Here is a 19,020-nt window from a genome sequence, read left to right on the forward strand (position 1 = left end):
CTACCCTGTTGTTGGTGGTCCCTTCCCTCCCTCTAAATTTAAATTGTCCTCCCTTCTGCTTTTATGTCACATGTATTTCATTACTCCCTTCCCCCACTGCCCTTTAAAATTTCTTCTGCCTACCATGGTCTGCTTTTTACTTTCATCTCACTTTTTTAAATGCATATAGCTCATATGTACATATATAAATTTAAACCTAAAGACCATGGATGAGAGAGAAAATATGTTATTTGTCATTTTGAATTGGGATTATTTCATTTAACATAATTCATCCATTTAACTACAGTCCACCCACTTTTCTAGAGATACCATGATTTCATTTTTCTGTCTACAAAAATTTGTCATGCTTTTTATGTTTGTGCATTGTTGTGAATAGTAGAGAAATAACTGTGACTCATTGACAATATTTCAGGTTTATATACCCACAAGTGGTGCAGCTGGGTCATATGATAGGTCTATGAGATTTTTTTAGGAGCTTCCACACTGACTTCCATAATGGCTGTATGAGCATACATTTCCATCAGTGGTATATAAGGCTTTCTCTTTCCAAACATCATCACCAATATCTGCTGTTTTCACTTGGTAGTACCATTTTTAATGTTTTTCTTTTAAATTTCTTTATTTTATGCTTATGAGTGTGTTCTGCCTGCATGTATGCTATGGACTGTATGTATGTTTGGTAGCTGTAGGGTTAGAAGAGGGCATCAGACAGCTACAGTTTGAGTTACAGATGGTTGCGAGCCATCATGTGGATGCTGAAAACTAAATTTAAGTCCTCTGCAGGAATAACAAAGACCCTTCTTAACTACTGAACCATCTCTCTAAGTCCTGACAACAGTCATTCTCACTAAGACAAATGCAATCTCAAACAGCATTATTTTTTTATCTCCTTGAAGACTAAAGGTGTTAACCATTTCTTCAAATATTTACTGGTGGTCACTTCCTTTTTTTTTTTTTTTTTTTTCTTGGAGAACTATCTGTCTGGTTTCTTAGCCCATTTGTTGATTTGATAATTTGTTTGGTTAATTTTTTTCTTCCTGTTTGGAGGCACTTTTTTTTTTCCTTTTTTTTATATAATTTTATTAGATATCATTTTTTATTTACATTTCAAATATTATTCCCTTTCCCGGTTTCCCGGACATGAGCCCCCATCCCATCCCCCACCCCTTCTTCTAGAAGGGTATTCCACTCCCCATCTACCACTCTTCTTGCCACCCCCCATTCCCCTACACTGGGAAGTCCAACCTTGGCAGGACCAAGGGCTTCTCCTTTCACTGGTGCCCAACAAGGCCATCCTCTGCTACATATTCAGTTGGAGCCATGGGTAAGGCATTATATAGTCTTTGGGTAGTGGTTTAGTCCCTGGTAGCTCTGATTGGTTGGCATTGTTTTTCTTATGGAGTTGCAAGGCCCTTCAGCTCTTTCAAACCTTAATCTAATTCCTCCAATGGGGGGTTCCCGATCTCAGTTCAGTGGTTTGCTGCTAGCATTTGACATGCTCCAACTGTATTTCTCAACAGATATCTATGTGGTGTTCCTGACAGCATGCACTTCTTAGCTTCATCAATCTTACCTAGTTTTGGTGGCTGTATATAAAAATAGGGCACATGTCGGGCAAGCTCTGAATGGCCAGTTCTTCGATCTCTGCTCCTAAACGTTGCCTACATATCCCCTCCTATGATTATTTTTGTTCCCCCTTTTAAGAATGAGTGAAGGAGGGTTGGGGATTTAGCTCAGTGGTAGAGCGCTTGCCTAGGAAGCGCAAGGCCCTGGGTTCGGTCCCCAGCTCCGGGGGGGGGTGGGGGGGGGGAATGAGTGAAGGATCTGCATTTTGGTCATCCTTCTTCTTGAGCTTCATTTGAGCTATGGATTTTATCTTGGATAATTCGAGCATTTGGGCATATCATGTGTGTTTTTCTGTGATTGGGTTACCTCACTCAGGATGACATTTTTCTAGCTCAATCCATTTGTCTATGAATTTCATGAAATCATTGTTTTTGATAGCTGAGTAGTACTCCATTGTATAGATGTACAACATTTTCTGTATCCATCCCTCTTTTGAAGGGCATATGGGTTCTTTCCAGCTTCTGGCTATTAAAAATAAGGCTTCTATGAACAGAGTGGAGCACATGTGTCTTTATTGTATGTTGGCGCATCTTTTGGGTATATGCCCAGGAGAGATATAGCTGAGTCTTCAGGTAATGGAATGTCCAATTTTCTGAAGAACATCCAGACTGATTTCCAGAGTGGTTGTACCAGTCTGCAATCCCACCGACAATGAAGGAGTGTTCCTCTTTCTCTGCATCCTCACCAGCATCTGTTGTCACCTAAGTTTTTGATCTTAGCCATTCTGACTGGTGTGAGGTAGAATCTCAGGGTTGTTTTGATTTGCATTTCCCTGAAGACATAATGTTGAGCACTTCTTTAGGTACATCTCAGCCATTTAATATTCCTCAGCTGAGACTTCTTTATATAACTCTGTAACCCTTCTTTTGATAGAATTATTTGGCTCTCTGGAGTCTAACTTCTCAAGTTTTTTGTGTATTTTGGATTTAGCCCTCTATCAGATGTAGGATTGGTAAAGATCATTTCCCAATCCATTGGTTGCCGTTTATCCCAATGACAATATCCTTTCCCTTACAGAAGCTTTGCAGTTTTATGAGGTCCCATTTGTCAATTCTTGATCTTAGAGTATAAGCCACTGGTGTTTTGTTCAGGAAATTTTCCCCAGTGCCCATGTGTTCTAGACCCTTCCCCCACTTTTTCTTCTATTAGTTTGAGTGTATCTGGTTTGATGTGTAGGTCCTTGATCCAGGATCGATCTGTATTCTTCTACCTGCTGACCTCCAGTTGAACCAGCACCATTTGTTGAAAGTGCTATCTTTTTTCCATTGGATGGTTTTAGCTCCTTTGACAGAGATCAAATTATCCTAAGTGTGTGGGTTCATTTCTAGGTCTTCAATTCTATTCTACTGATCTATCTACCTGTCTCTGTACCAATACCATACAGTTTTTATCACCATTACTCTGTAATACTGCTTGACTTCAGGGATGGTTATTTCCCCAGAAGTTCTTTTATAGTTGAGTATAGTTTTCACTATCCTGGGTTTTTTGTTGTTCTAAAAGAATTTGCAAATTGCTCTTTCTATCGCTATGAAGAATTGAGTTACAATTTTGATGGGGATTGCATTAAATTTGTAGATTGCTTTTGGCAAAATGGGCATTGTTACTATATTAATCCTGCCAGTCCGTGAGCATGGGAGGTCTTTCCATCTTCTGAGATCTTTAATTTCTTCTTGAAGTTCTTGTCATACAGATCTTTCACTTGCTTGGTTAGAGTCACACCAAGGTATTTTATATTATCTGGGACTACTGTAAAGGGTGGTATTTCCCTCATTTCTTTCTCAGCTTGTTTATCCTTTGAATAGAGAAAGGCTACGAATTTGTTTCAGTTAATTTTATACCCAGTCACTTTGCCAAAGTTGTTTATCAGGCTTAGTAGTTCTCTGGTGGAACTTTTCCAGTCACTTATGTCTACTATCATATCATCTGCAAATAGTGATATTTTGACTTCTTCCTTTCCAATTTGTATCTCTTTGACTTCCTCTTGTTGTCTGATTGCTCTGGCTAGGAATTCAAGTACTATATTGAATAGTTAGGGAGAGAGTGGGCAGCCTTGTCTAGTCCCTAATTTTGGTGGGATTGCTTCAAGTTTCTCTTCATTTAGTTTAATGTTAGCTACTGGTTTGCTGTATACTGCTTTTACTATGTTAAGGTATGGGCCTTGAATTCCTGATCTTTCCAGGACTTTTATCATGAAGTGGTGTTGAATTTTGTCAAATGCTTTCTCAGCATCTAATGAAATGATCATGTGGTTTTTATCTTTGAGTTTCTTTATATAGTGGATTATGTTGATGGTTTTCTGTATATTGAACCATCCCTGCATCGCTGGGATGAAGCCTACTTGATCATGATGGAAGATCATTTTGATGTGGTCTTGGATTCGGTTTGCAAGAATTTTATTGGGTATTTTTGTACCAATATTCATAAGGGAAATTGGTCTTAAGTTTTCTTTCTTTGTTGGGTCTTTGTATGGTTAAGGTATAAGAGTAATTGGGGCTTCATAGAAGGAATTTGGTAGTGCTGTCTATTTCTATTTTGTGGAATAGTTTGGACAGAATTGGTATGAGGTCTTCTATGAAGGTCTGATAGAATTCTCCACTAATCCTGTCTGGTCCTAGGCTCTTTTTGATTGGAAGACTTTAAATAACTACTTCTTTTTCTTTAGGAGTTATGAGGTTGTTTCCATAGTTTATCTGCTCCTGATTTCACTTTGGTACCTGGTATTTGTCTAGAAAATTGTCCATTTCCTTTACATTTTCCACTTTTGTTGAATATAGGCTTTTGTTGTAGGATCTGATGATTTTTTAATTTCCTCAGATTCTGTTGTTATGTCTCCCTTTTCATTTCTGATCTTGTTAATTTGGATACTGTTCTGTGCTCTCTGGTTAGTCTGGCTAATGCTTTATCTATCTTGTTGATTTTCTCAAAGAATCAGCTCCTGCTTTTGTTGATTCTTTGTATAGTCTTTTTGTTTCTACTTGGTTGATTTCAGCCCTGAGTTTGATTATTTCCTGCCTTCTACTCCTCTTGGGTGTATTTGCTTCTTTTTGTTCTAGAGCTTTTAGATATGCTGTCAAGCTGCTGATGTATGCTCCTTCCTGTTTCTCTTTGCAGGCAATCAGAGCTATGAATTTTCCTCTTAGCACTACTTTCATTGTGTCCCATAAGTTTGAGTTTGTTGTGCCTTCACTTTCATTAAATTCTAAGAAATCTTTAATTTCTTTATTTCTTCCTTGACCAAGTTATCATTTAGTAGAGCATTGTTCAACTTCCATGTCTATGTGGTATTTCTGTCCTTCTTATTGTTATTGAAGACCAGCCTTAGTCCATGGTGATCTGATAGGATGCATGGGATTATTTCTATCTTCCTGTATCTGTTGAGGCCTGTTTTGTGACCAATTATACGGACAATTTTGGAAGGTACCATGAGGTGATAAGAAGAAGTTATTTCATTTGTTTTAGGATGAAATGTTCTATAAATATCTTTTAAATCCATTTGGTTCATAACTTCTGTTAGTTTCTCTATGTCTCTGTGATCTGTCCATTGATGAGAGTGGGGTATTGAAATCTCTTAGTATTATTATGAGAGGTGCAATGTGCGACTTGAGCTTTAGTAAGGTTTCTTTTATGAATGTAGGTGCCCTTGCATTTGGAGCATAGATATTTAGGATTGAGAGTTCATCTTGGTGGATTTTTCCTTTGATGTATTGAAATGTCCTTCCTTGTCTTTTTTGATGACTTTTGGTTAAAAGTCGGTTGTATTCAACGTTAGAATGACTACTTCACCTTGTTTCTTTGGACCATTTACTTGGAAAATTGTTTTCCAGACTTTTACTCTGAGGCAGTGTCTGTCTTTGTGTCTGAGGTGTGTTTGCTGTTACACAAATTTTATTGGGGAATTGAGTCCATTGATGTTGAAAGATATTAAGGAATAGTGATTGTTGCTTCCTGTGATTTTTGTTGGTAGAGGTGGAATTATGTTTGTGTGTCTCTTTTCTTTTGGTGTCGTTGCAAGGACATTACTTTGTTTTTTCTAGGGTGTAGTTTGCCTCCTTGTGTTCGAGTTTTCCATCTATTATCCTTTGTAGGGCTGGATTTGTAGAAAGATATTGTGTAAATTTAGTTTTGTCATGAAACATCTCGGTTTCTTTATCTATGTTAATTGAGAATTTTGCTGGCATTTATAGTAGCCTGGGCTGGCATTTGTGTTCTCTTAGGGTCTGTATGACATCTTCCCATGATCTTCTGGCTTTCATAGTCTCTGGTGAAAAGTCTGGTGTAATTCTGATAAGTCTGCCTTTACGCGTTACTTGACCCTTAGTGCTTTTAAAATTCTTTCTTTGTTTTTTTGCATTTGGTGTTTTTACTATTGTGTGATGGTAGGAATTTTTTTATGGTCCAATCTATTTGGAGTTCTGTATCCTTCTTGTGTGTTTATGGGCATCTCTTTCTTTAGGTTAGGCAAGTTTTCTTCCACAATTTTGTCAAATATATTTACTGGCCCTTTAAGTTGGGAGTCTTCATTCTCTTTTATACCTACTATTCTTAAGTTTGATCTTCTCTTTGTGTCCTGGATTTCTTGGATGTTTTTGTTTAGGAGCTTTTCGTGTTTTATATTAGCTTTGAAGGTTGTGTCGATGTTTTCTATGGTATCTTCTGCCGCTGAGATTCTCTCTTCTATCTCTTGTATTCTGTTGGTGATGCTTGCATCTATGACGCCTGATCTCTTCCCTGGGTTTTCTATCTCCAGGGTTTTTCCTTTGTGCTTTCTTTATTGTTTCTGCTTCCATTTTTAAATCCTGGAGGGTTTTGTTCATTTCCTTCTCCTGTTTGGTTGTGTTTTCCTGTAATTCTCTAAGGGATTTTTGTATTTCCTAAAGGGCTTCTACTGGTTAATTGTGTTGTCCTGTATTGTCGGCGCCTGCACCGCCAGTGTGTGAATATCGGGCATAGGTCTTCGGGATTGAAAGAAAACACGTACACTGGTCACCTGTTTTCAGCGAGTGCCACCAAGGCTTTACTGAGATCTCCTTATATACCAGAGGCAAAAGCCGTGGAAAACAACAAGGCAGGTGAAAATCCCCAACCAGGAAAACAAGAAAAGTCTGTGTGGTGAAAGTTCCAGCCCAATCAGGGGCATAAACAACTTCTTAAACAACAACAAACAGGAAGTCTCGGTGGGGAGGAAGGATGCCATGGAAAATCCCAGCCCCAAATCAGGGGCTAAGAGCAGCTGCCAAGGGTGTAAACAATTTCTTGCTATAGCAAGCTAAAAGGCTCAGCGAGGGGGGAGGGAAACACCAAGGTAGGGCCCAACACTGTATTTTTTTAAGGGAGTTATTTATGTCCTTCTTAAAGTCCTCCATCATCATCATCATAAAATGTGATTTTAATCTAAATCTTGCTTTCCCGGTGTGTTCAGATATCCAGTATTTGCTTTGGTGTGAGAACTGGGCTCTGATGATGCCAAGTAGTCTTGGTTTCTGTTGCTTAGGTTTCTGTACTTTCCTCTTGCCATCAGGTTGTCTCTGGTGTTAGCTTGTCTTGCTGTCTCTGACAGTGGTTTGACCCTCCTATAGGCCTGTGCACTCCTGTAGACCTGTTTTCTTTCAGCTGGATCTGGGAACAGAGAGCTCTGCTCTCAGGTGTGTAGGCGCTCCTGGTGACTGGCTTTAGGCTCTCAGAGCTGGCAGAAACCTGAAAGGTTCTGCCCTTGACTGCTCCTAGGTCCCTGTGCCCAGGGGAACAAATGGCACGAGGCCATTTCCTCTTGTGTTGAGAATCTGGGCAGAGAGTAGTCTCTGAGTTCTCAGGAGTGTCTGCACTTCTGAGGGTCCAGCTCTCTCCTGGTCTTTAGTTTTTAAGAGTTCTTTATTTAGTCTAGGTATTAGTCTCTGTCCTATGTGTGTTTCTTTCTTGATTTTTTTTTTAAATTTCACTTTAAATATGTTTGGGTACAGATTGGAAGATAATTCTACTTTTAGCTTGTTTATTATAAAGTTAATGGTCATGTTGGTGTCTGCATTTATAAGTTAATTCTAATGGCTTATTTAAACCAAAGAATAATTCTTAATGAATTCTATGTTTAACTCTTCTCCCTCTCCTCTACTCCCAGTGTTCAAAATTAACCTAGGATGCCACACATTCTACACAAGCTTTCTGCTACAAAACTTTGTATTATTCAGCTTTCCTTCCCTCCCTCCCCTTCCTCCCTCCCTCCCTCCCTCCCTTCCTTTCTTCCTTCCTTCCTTTTTCCCCCACTTAAAACAGGATTTTCTGGGTTGCCAGATAGCCTTTGAACTCTTTCTGTGGAAAAAGCATACCTTAAATTCCTGGCCCAGCCTCCTGAAAAGCCATAAATATGAAGCTGAAGTGGCTGGCTAGTTATTTAACTATTCAGAGTTACTTCCTCATGTCCAAAACAGTTCTTTCCAACCCTCTTTATAATTAGCAAAAGTTGGTATTACAGGAAAGAAAAGTGACCCACTTTAGAATTTGCTCCCAGTTTTGTCAACTATATGATAAAATTTCACTTTAAAATACATTATAGGTAGCAGTAAAGTCTTTCCTTTAAGTATTCTTCTTTCTGCCTCACAGACATGTTTTGTAAGTAATTAATCTTACTCACGTTTCTTCAGTACCTAATATATTCCTAAACTGGTTCTTGATAACTTTTCCTGACACATTCACATATTCATGTGTCTAGGACCCCTGAATGAGACTCACGGAGGCACTGATCAATGCAAAAGCTAGAGGAGCTTTATTGATCCAACTCTCGATTGTGGTCAACTCCCTTCGGAGAGAGATGACCCTGAGCAGACTCTACTAGGGAGTTATATACCTTTGATAGAGGCAGATTTCTAACAATAAGGGCAGAATTTGAGCAATGGTAACTAGGCAGGGTACTATTGATGGGCCGAAGTGACCTCCAAACTGATTCGTGGTCAGTGGACCTTTCGAGGGGTTTGGTGGGGGGGGGGGGGTTACAGGTGACTTTGTTCAACAGTTTGGCTTGCTGCTGTTCCAGGAACTAAATTAGCTCTACTCCTCCTGGAAGGGAAGGGTCTTTTCGTGCTCGGAGGTTTGTGGTGGATTTTTCCCACTGGCCTCAGATTGACCCCAACTCTGTCTCTTTCCCATGCTCTTGAAAGGAAGTCCCTACATGTGTTCTTTTTCCTGAAATCCCACTCTTGAGTTGCAGGTCTGTTTCTTTCTATAAAATGCTGATAGTAGTAACTCTTCTGCATGGAGTTGTTTTTGAAAGTTAACTAAGTTGTCTATAAAGTATCTGCCACATAATAACTGGTCAGAAAGAATGCTAATAAATAATTCATAGATTATACTCATCCTTACCGCCTAACAACCTGGCATAAGGTTAAAAAAAAAAATCACTTAGTGTTATCAAAATTTTAACTTACATAAATGGTTTGTTGATTATTTCAGCCTATAAGTTTCTAAGTTTAAATATTTTGACCTTAAAATTCAACTTATAGAATCTGGTGACCAGGCTGAAAATTAGAAGATAGAAAGTCTACTCTTAGCTTGTGCATAGATTTAATAAAGTAATTGATTTGTTATCTACATATGTGACTTAATTCTCATTGTTTATTGACTGATTTACAGCAAGGAGCAAGTCTTACTAAATTTTTGTTTAACTCCGGCCAAGGTTAGCAAGTTGATTTAATAAATACATAATCTTCATTTCTAATCTGTAAGATGACAAACTTGGACCATCTCTAAATTTTATTCTACTGGCAAACTATTTTGAAGTGGTGTCTAGTGAACATGAGACCCAGCATGGGAGAAAAGCAGCTGGCAGTGGAAGACTCCCCACACAGTTCTGTTGTCTTTTTAATTCATGAGTGATCTAGGTCTTCGTGCAAACATCAGCTTTTTTAAACACTAGGTTAAATATGCTTCTCAGGTGTTTATAATCCTTTGCTACCAAAGTTTTTCTCTGCCGACTTTTAATATTTTCTATTCTTTTGGTTTGCAGCGATTTGATTATGATATTCCTACATTTCTGTACTCTTTGGTGTCCTCTGTTTTAAATCTGTATCTGCCTTACCTTTTGTTTATCTGCCATTGCTTCCACTTCTATATACCTTAAACATTTTTTTTTGTTCCATGGAAAAAATTCTGTACTTTCTGTTTTACTCTGTTTTCTTTATTCTTCATGTTGAATGCTATCTTTAATCTTTTTAAAATCCTCGTTTGTGTATGTCTGTGTACCTGTGCCCAGGAGTCACTTAAAGAGGTTGATTCCTTCTTCACTATCGAGCCCAAGGACTGACCACGTGTCATTAGACTTGACAGCAAGTGCTTTATACACTGAGCCCATCTCAGCACCCCTGTATTACTTTTACTCTGTTGCGTTTATTCTGTTATATTCTGCATTGAAATTTTGGTATGAAGCATTTGTTTTCCAGGTCTACTGATATTTTTAGAATTTCCTTTGGTATTTTTTTATATTCTGGTTTTTTCTGCTAGGATTTCTTATCCTGTTGTTGTTGTTGTATTAAAACATGACCAAGACAACTTGTAGAAAGAAGGGTTTTTTGGGCTTACGGTTTCAAATAGATAAGTGTCCATCACCATTGAGGATAGCAGAGTGACAGCAGGCAGGCAGACATGGTTGAAGAACAGCTGAGACCTCACATCTTACACAACCAACAGGAGGCAGAGAGAAAGACCAGCCCTGTGTCCAACGACACACCGGTTCCAGCAAGCTGACATCTTCTAAGTCTCCCCAAATGCCAATAACTGGGGACCAAGTCTTCAAATGCCCAAGACTTATAGTGAACACCTCATTAAAACCACACACTTTCATTCCCTGACCATATCTTTTCTCTTCTTTTATTGGATAATTTTTTATTTACATTTTAAATGTTATTCCCTTTTCCGGTTTCCCCTCCAGAAACCCCCTGACCCATCCCCTCTCCCCCTCCTTCTATGAGGGTGCTCCCTCACCCACTCCCTCCCACCTCCCCGCCCCGACATTCCCCTACACTGGGGCATCCAACCATGGCAGGACCAAGGGCTTCTTCTCCCATTGATGCCCGATAGGGCCATCCTCTACTACATATGGGACTGGAGCCATAGATCCATCCCTGTGTACTCTTGGGATGGTGGTATAGTCCCTGGGAGCTCTGGTATTGTTGTTATTAGGGGGTTGCAAGTCCCTTCAGCTCCTTTAGTCCTTTCTCTAACTTCTCCATTGGGGACCTCTTCTCAGTTCAATGGTTGGCTGCAAGCGTCTGCCTCTGTATTTGTCAGGCTCTACCTCTCAGGAGGCAGCTATATCAGGCTCCTGTCAGCATGTACATTTTGGCATCACTCACTGACCATAGTTTTATCAGCTGTTTTAAAATCTTTTGTGTCCTGATTGTCACATATAGCTTTCTTGAAATTTATCCTGTTTGCTGATATTTCCTCCAAGGACTGGATGATTCTTTGGTGTTCTAGTTTATGAAGTCACTTTGGTCTATATGATAAACAGTGTTTATGATAGATTGTTAAGACTGGATTTTGGTCTGGTTTTTCCAGTGTTTTATGTTTTCAGTCAACAATTATCTAGTCCAGACTAAATGTACAAAGTCTTTGAGGTGGGCGTTCAGATAACTATTTGGGGGAGGTGGCTATTGTGTGGTTGGAATGTTTGGTTGGTTAACTGGTTCTGGCTAGTTGTACTACTTATAATATGCTCTATGTGTGCTTGGTTCATAAGTAGGACATATATTTGGATAGGTAAACATAATTACCTAAAGTAGTTGAACTGGTTTGAGCATTTTTAAAATTTTTTTAATTTTTTTGAGCACTTTTACCTTTTTTTGTTTAATAGAACTTCTAGAACTTAGAGTCATAGTTTTGTTAAATGAAAATATTTATGGGTATTTGAATTAAAATCTCCTATTTTGCGACTAAGTAAAAAACTGTTCTGTTACTTTTCTCTTTTATAGATCGAGCTGGGAGCATTAGTACTCTTGATTCATTAGACTTTGCAAGATATTCAGATGATGGTAACAGGGAAACAGATGAAAGAGTGGCGGGTAAGTAAGACTAGGAAGATAGATTTGGATTCTTTCACCTTCCAGAAATAATAAAGTGAGCTGAAGAATTACCTTCCTCCTACTCTACTAATGTCAGAATACCTAATTATTAAACAAAGTTGTGACAACTAATTAATTACATTGGAGATACCCCAGCTTTCTGTTTTGGTGGCATTAGCAGTTTTAGTATAAACCAACAATTTGTGGCAAGCTATTAGCAACTGCTGTAAAAAGAGTTTTATGTTATGAGTTGCATAGTTCAAAGACAGAACTAACTGTACCTTAGCCTCATTCTCTTGATAACCCCAGCCAGGGCCAACATTCACATGTGTCTATCAGTACAACTTTGGATTTTAAAGCTGGTTGAAATATCTCTGATCTGTGAACATGCTATAACTCTCACAGTTGTTTCCAGAAATTCTTGATTTTCCTGTGGTATCTGGTTCAACAGGGTCTTCCAGGACCCTGCCCATCCTAATAGGATAATATATTTCTAAGTGCTTGTTCAGTCCAGTTTCCTCCATTCCCATCCCCACCCACTTCCTCACCACTCCTTCCAGATACATATCATCACTAGATCTGTACTCTGTCAGTACCATTTGACTCCAGTGAAAATGTCTTCAGAATTGTTCCCCCAGAATTTGCCAGTGTGGGAACTATGGCTCTTTGAGTGCAAATAACTGGTTCTTCAGGGTTATGGCTTCCTATCATTGAAGTTATTCTACTTAGTGTTGTAGGAATTGTTTTTGTAAGACTGGCCAAGAGTGAGACATTGAAAGCAGGATTTATGCTTCAATGGAATTGCAGGCATTCCTGAACCAGTAGGGCCAAACAGGATAGACAGAACTGTGAGGGCATGTCTACATCGATTACTAGCAGACTTTCTTACACTTAACTGGGACAAGTTTGTTAAAACCTACACACTACTGAGCTATTGTAGTCATTATAAAAATAATTAATTCCTGGGGCTGGAGAGATGGCTCAGTGCTTAAGAGTACTGACTGCTCTTCCATAGGATCCAGGTTCAATTTCCAGAACCCACATGGTGACTCATAACTGTAACTACAGTTCAGGGGAATATGATTCTATCACACAGACACACGGAAGTAAAACACCAATGCACGTGAAATAAAAATAAATAAATAATGGAACAAGTAAATAATTCTTGTAAGGTCCTTGCTTGCTCCAATCTAAACACTGAATGCTTATTGTCTCATTGAGGTACACCACCTACCCACAAGAAACTAAGGCCCTGGGAGAGATTGTACTAGACTTCGGTAGGATTCAAATCCAAATAGCCTCGCAACAGAGCCCACAATTATTTAGACTGTATGCTACCTCTTGATCTGAAGGATTGGATTTGAAATTTAAATTATTAAATTTTAATTAAATTATTAATTAAAAATTCCATTGCAATATGTGATGTCCATTTCTTGCCCACGGTTAGAAACTTGATATTTAAAAATCACAATATTACATGAGTAAAGGGGAAGGAGAAAGTTCAACCAAAACTAAGAGGACTCAATAGTATAAATAATAGTGATGCTAATTTAATGAAAAGGTCATGGGAAGAATTTAGTGTGACCTCTTCTTTATGGCTACTTTGTTCTGAGCATAATTCAGCAATAATCATCAAAATGGCAAATCAAATCAGCTGTACTAATGTATAATAGCTATACTCTAGCACTTGGAAGCTGAGGCAAAAGATTTGCCCTAGATCTAAGACTAGTCTGGGTTGTACAGTGAGACCCTAACTAAAGAAAGAGAATAGAAAAAGAAAAAAAAAAAAACCCTCATAGATCACATCTCAAATGTCTAATTTAGCAGATCAAATGGTAGTTTAATTGGATAACTCAGGGTTGGGTTATCTTGCTGTATCATTTATACAGTAGCATTGTTATATAATTACAGAGTAAATGGTTTATGTTATATAGTAAATATATGGATTTCAGGAGAATTGAGATGGGTTGATTCTCATGCATCATAGGCTAGCTTGGAACTCAATATGTAACCTTAAATTCTGACCTTCCTTGCTTCCTCCTCTCAAGTTGTATCCCACCACTACTTATGTTGCTGGACTGATCAGATACAGGGCTATGGCCCCAAGCTATATAGTTACATGTTAAACAATAACTCTTACCAACAAGTTGGCTACATAATTATGTTCTTTAATTTCCATTTGAAATTAGATCCCAGAGTTTCTTGTTATTTAGGTATTTTTTATTTTTAATTAGCAGAAAACATTGTTAAGAAACAAGCTTTGGGCCATTCCATCTTTCTTTGTGTCAGAACAGGAGTGAGAAGGTTTTTAATCTCCCCTCTTCCTGCTTCCTGATGGAGGAGTGAACCTCATCCTCCACACTTGGTACAAGAAAATAGAATGTGGGACTGAAGGGTTAGCTCAGCAGTTTAGAGCACTGATTGGGCTTGCAGAGGACCCAGGTTCCGTTCCTAGTATGACTTTGCAGCTCCCAGCAATCCAGTCCCTCACTCCCATCCCAACAGCTCCAGCACCCTTTTCCGGCTTCTACAGGCACCAGCAATGCACAGGACACCCAGACATTGGTGCAGGCAAAACACCTATACATAAATATTAGAAAAAACAACAATGTTTTGAATGTGACAATTTTGATCTTGTATTTTTAATCTAAATAATATATTCTACCTCTAACTTTGGGGAGATAGCCGTTTTTTTAATTATTGTATTAAGATCTGTACTGTGCTAATATGCTAATGAATGTCTTCATCTTCCTTAGAGAAAGAGCATGTTCTAGACAACAGTTTCGGTCTTGTGTAGAATCAAACGTGTATATGTGAGGCTTTAAGAAATTAATCACATTCTCCAAAGATGTTGACTTTTTTTCCCAATCATTTGTAGTAATTTAAAAGTGAATCAAAAGACCATGATTCAGGAAAGATGATTATCCTGCCATCTGTCATTCGATCATATAGAACCCTCAATAATATAGATAACACAGATCCAGAATCAATTGTCCTATCAATGTGGATCTTTTCTAACCTTTAAGTAGCTATTGATGTTTGAGGCAGGGGTGGGGTGGGGTGGGGTGGGGTTGGGGGGTCTCAGGTAGCCCAGTCTGATCTTGGACTATGTAGCTGAGGTTGGCTTTGAACACCTGATCTTCCCACCCCTACCTCCCAGGTACTGCATTATAGACAAATATCACATTTGAACAGCTGTTGATAGTTATAGGACAGATGTTTTCTTATTACCTTTCTGTTAAAATAAAAATCTGGTTATTTTCTAGGCCTGTAGAGTTGTGGGGTTTTTTCTTTTTTTTTTTCTTTCTTGATACCCCACCCATCCCCAGAGATTGGATGGATGGATGAATAATAGATGGATGGATTTAAGACTCATTCATGTGCTTTCCTACTGAGCCCTATCCTGAAGCTTAGGGGAAGACTCTAAATGTTAGGCATTCTGCTCAGTATTGATAGAAAATATCTTATTTAATACTGTTAGCAGTCCTATGGAATAAGTAAGGAGGTCTATATTTTAGAAACTAGTAAAATGATACTTCAAAGATTTGCCAGTAACAGAACACAAAAAAGGTTTATTTCCAAAGCCTACAATGTCTTTAGTATAAGCTATACCTCTGAAAAGTATGTTTTTAAGGATATCAGAATTTCATTTTTCCCAAATAAAATTATTTTAACTTGTCACATTATTTTCAAAGAGGTAAAAGACTGAAGCTTTTATTGTTGGCATTTTTTCATTGAACTATGCATTTTAAATTGAACTATACAACAATGGAGGTTTTCCTCGGCCCTTTATATGCACACAAGTGTCTTTGTACCTTCATATACAAGCTTGTGTACACAGTTATTCACAGATTGAACTATATACGTAAAATTGATACTAACATGTCAAAACAAATGAGCTGAATTCTGATTTCGTTAATAAATGACTAAAGCTTTTTTAAAGATAAGATAGATTCATGATATTTGAATTACTGTTATTTAGCTTATTTTATGCATTTTGAACATAGAAGTGTGAAGTAGTTTTGCCATCAAGGAATTTGTTCCTTGTTGCAAGATTGCTTTGGAATTGATGACAAGGGTTTCAATCACTTTAGAACTGTGGCTAGGAGATAACTCAGCCCGTAATGTGCTTACCTTGCAACCAGAAGGACCCAAAAGCTTCATTCTCAGTACCCATTAAAAAATATAAAATCAAGTAAAACAGGTATGCATAATGCCGTGTACCTATAATCACAGTGCTGAGGAAGAGTCTCTGGGACTCTCTGGCCGGCCCACCTAGCCTAGTTGGAGAGTTCCGAGCCAATAAGAGACTGTCAAGAGAACAGGATGGATCACACCCTAGAAACAACATGGCAACAAGTGCCTTTGTACCGTCACACACAAGCTTGTGTACACAGTTATTCACACAGGAGAACCTGCTTCACAAAATCCATCTTTTAACATCAGAGTTGCTGGATTTGTTCTTGTATTTCTGCCTACTAGAGTAAAATTTCTATGTTCACACACTAATGAATTCCTAAGAAATACAAAGCTGCTTGCTTGCTAATTTTCAGGGAAAGATCCTCCTGAATACTAGAGAAAGGAGTCATTGTTGATGGATTCAGCACATATTTATTGACTACTCAGTCTATATTCCAAGTGGTATGCTGTTCTCTTCTAAAATGACTCTCAGATCTTGCCTGTGAAGTCATCAGTCCTATACCCTGAATAACAAATGCTCAGTATCATCCATGGTCTGTTGTTCCCTCGTTAATGGCCAAGGCACTATCTGTATCCCATTGCCTCAGTATCCCCTCGGTTTTGCTTGTTTTATTGAGACAAATCTATGTGAACTAGGTTGACTTTATCCCCTCCCCGCCCCAGCTTTCTGAGCGCTGGCGCAGATGCGCGCGCGCACGCACACACACACACACACACACACACACACACACACACACACACACAAATATACATGGCCAGAATTTTTTTTTTTTTTTTTTTGAGACAGGGTCTCACTACGATACCCTTGGCTGTCTCACTATGTAGACCAGACTGGCTAAACTTGTAGAGATCCAAATCTGCCTCTGCCTCCCAAATGCTGAGATTAAAAGCATATTCTTGGCCAGGAATTTTTTTCTGAGAACCCAATTTCTCTTATTTTGTGTATCTCCCTAGTTTAAACAAACAAACAAAAATATATATGTTCTTTTCTATTAGAAGAACCTTTGATTTTATTTTCTTATACTAAACTTAATATATGAACTTTACATTTAGATATTATTTGAAGTTGGATTGGTATTCCAACAGGGTTAGATAGAACATTAGTGAAATCAATTTATCTGCAATTTGTTTCCATAAAGTTAAGGTAGTATTAGAAATAGGAAAAATATTGTAATGGGTGGTTATATGTAAGTTAAAAACAAAGGTAATGTTCATTAAATTTCTGTGGATTTCAGATTCCAAAGATGTATCTCATGTACCCTTACAGAGTTGGTTTTACAAACAAACTGATAGGAATAAGACTTGTGGGTAGGTAGGTTAGAAAGATGAAGTTTTCTGCAGAATATTTGTCTTTGATATTTGAGATCTTTATATATATTTATATATATATATATATATATATATATATAGTCACAAAAGTTTGACATTAGAGCACTTACAGAGATCAGAGATAGTTGAGATGAATTGCTAGTTACTGGGGGATTAGAATCAGTATGATAGGGACATTAATTGGTGGCAGGATAAAGACAACATGTATGTGATAAGTAATCTCTAAGTTTCCCTTAGTTGGCTTCCAAACCAACTCAGTGGGTGGATGTACCATTAAGTGGCTCCCCATGGAGGGAGAGCAGGTATGAGAAGGAAATGATGCAATTCAGTTAGAACCAAAACCAAAACTTAGGAAACATTCAAATGGGCATGTCTAGGAAAAAGGAAATAATGTATTTGGTGAAAGGGTTTTAAGATTGTGATCATCAAAACCACAGGAAAGTATGTCATGGGTTAGGTAACATGAGAAAAGGCCCAAGGGTGATGATGAGAGAAATCAACTTCAAGACAAGTGATAGAGGGACCTGAACAGAAAGAACAATGAGGGCAAGGGTTTTTTTCCTTCCCTGAAAGGTTTGTCAGCATGAATTAAGTTGAAAACAAGCATTATAAAATACATGTACTGAGTTGGGACCTAGGGTAATTTAACATTGCTTATACTGACTTAAGTGTTAAAATTGTGAACAGTAAAACTGTAAGGTTCACTGTTAATGTGCATGTATGTTTATAGTTATCACATTTAAGCTCATGAGATCACCTTAGTTTGGGTTGAGCAAGTAGAGTGTGTAGAGTGGTTGTTGGCTCCTGCAGCATTTTATACACACACACTCGCAGGCGCACATGCACACACACCTTCATATACTTTTAGAAAGAATGGCGATTTTAAGAATTTCTCAGAACTTGTTCCACAAAGTTTATCTCTTTACAGGGTATTCAGTTTGTACTTCAATGCAGTGTAAAGTATACATGTATGAAATTGTCAGAAAATCAAAGATGTTATAAGTTCTCCCAAATCTGTATTTGCTGGTTATAGTCTACCTTTTATAGAGATGTGCTGTAGCTTCAAGCATAAAACTCTGTCTTTTAGAACCTGTGTTATATACTAAGAAACATGCAGCAGAGTGAATTCTTATTGGAAATCTGTCTTTTCAAAGTATTGCTATCTTCCTTCTAATGACATTTGGCAATATGTATGTAGATGTTTGTAAAATTATAAATTCTTGCCGTCTGACATGGGTTTTCTGGCTTTCTGTGCCTAATCACTCTTTGTTTTGTTCCTGGTCACCAGTTTAATTTGAGCATTTCCCACTTTGTGTTTTAACCAGTTTCTTCCCTTCCCTCCCTTCCCCTTATTTTCCTGTCATTCTGGTGTAGGGCATTTCTGATCTGCAATTGTTCTGTAGTATATTTTGGACAATTTTAAGTGATATTGAAAGCATAATATGTATACTTTTACCTTATGCATAGTCTAGTTAGGTGCTTTTTTCAAAATTTCATAGAATTTTCAATTTTTTTAAATGAACAAATTTCTACATAAAAGTATTCAGTTATGTAAATAATCTGACTTCAGCAAAAACTCTTAAAGTGTTTGAAGGAATTGCAGTTCAGGGGAATGTCTTAGCTTTGCTGCACAGAAGTGTTTGCAGATGAGCTTTGCTGACTACCAAGGGCACGCAGAGACTCGGTGCCATCTTAGCTGTGCTTCCACTGCTGCTGCAGCTAAACTCTGTGCATCAAAAGAAATGGCCGTCATAGCTGTGACTCAACTACATCCTAAGTTTTTATTGAACACATGCAAACTGAGTGAATCCTAATTTTT

The 19,020-nt window shown here is 38.0% G+C and overlaps 1 protein-coding gene across 12 annotated transcripts in view; it reads left to right on the top strand.

Moving 5' to 3' along the window:
* Window positions 1-19,020, top strand: part of Relch (RAB11 binding and LisH domain, coiled-coil and HEAT repeat containing) — a 95,877-nt gene that overhangs the window by 4,218 nt on the left and 72,639 nt on the right. For all 12 annotated transcript variants that reach the window (XR_005492251.2, XM_039090853.2, XM_039090854.2 and 9 more), the window contains 1 exon segment: window positions 11,583-11,672. Coding sequence is in view for 11 of the 12 variants with exons in the window: in XM_039090853.2 (XP_038946781.1) it covers window positions 11,583-11,672 (90 nt within the window). In the remaining variant the exon portion in view is untranslated.

The sequence above is a fragment of the Rattus norvegicus genome, chromosome 13 (genome assembly GCF_036323735.1).
Source record: "Rattus norvegicus strain BN/NHsdMcwi chromosome 13, GRCr8, whole genome shotgun sequence".
NCBI lineage: Eukaryota > Metazoa > Chordata > Mammalia > Rodentia > Muridae > Rattus > Rattus norvegicus.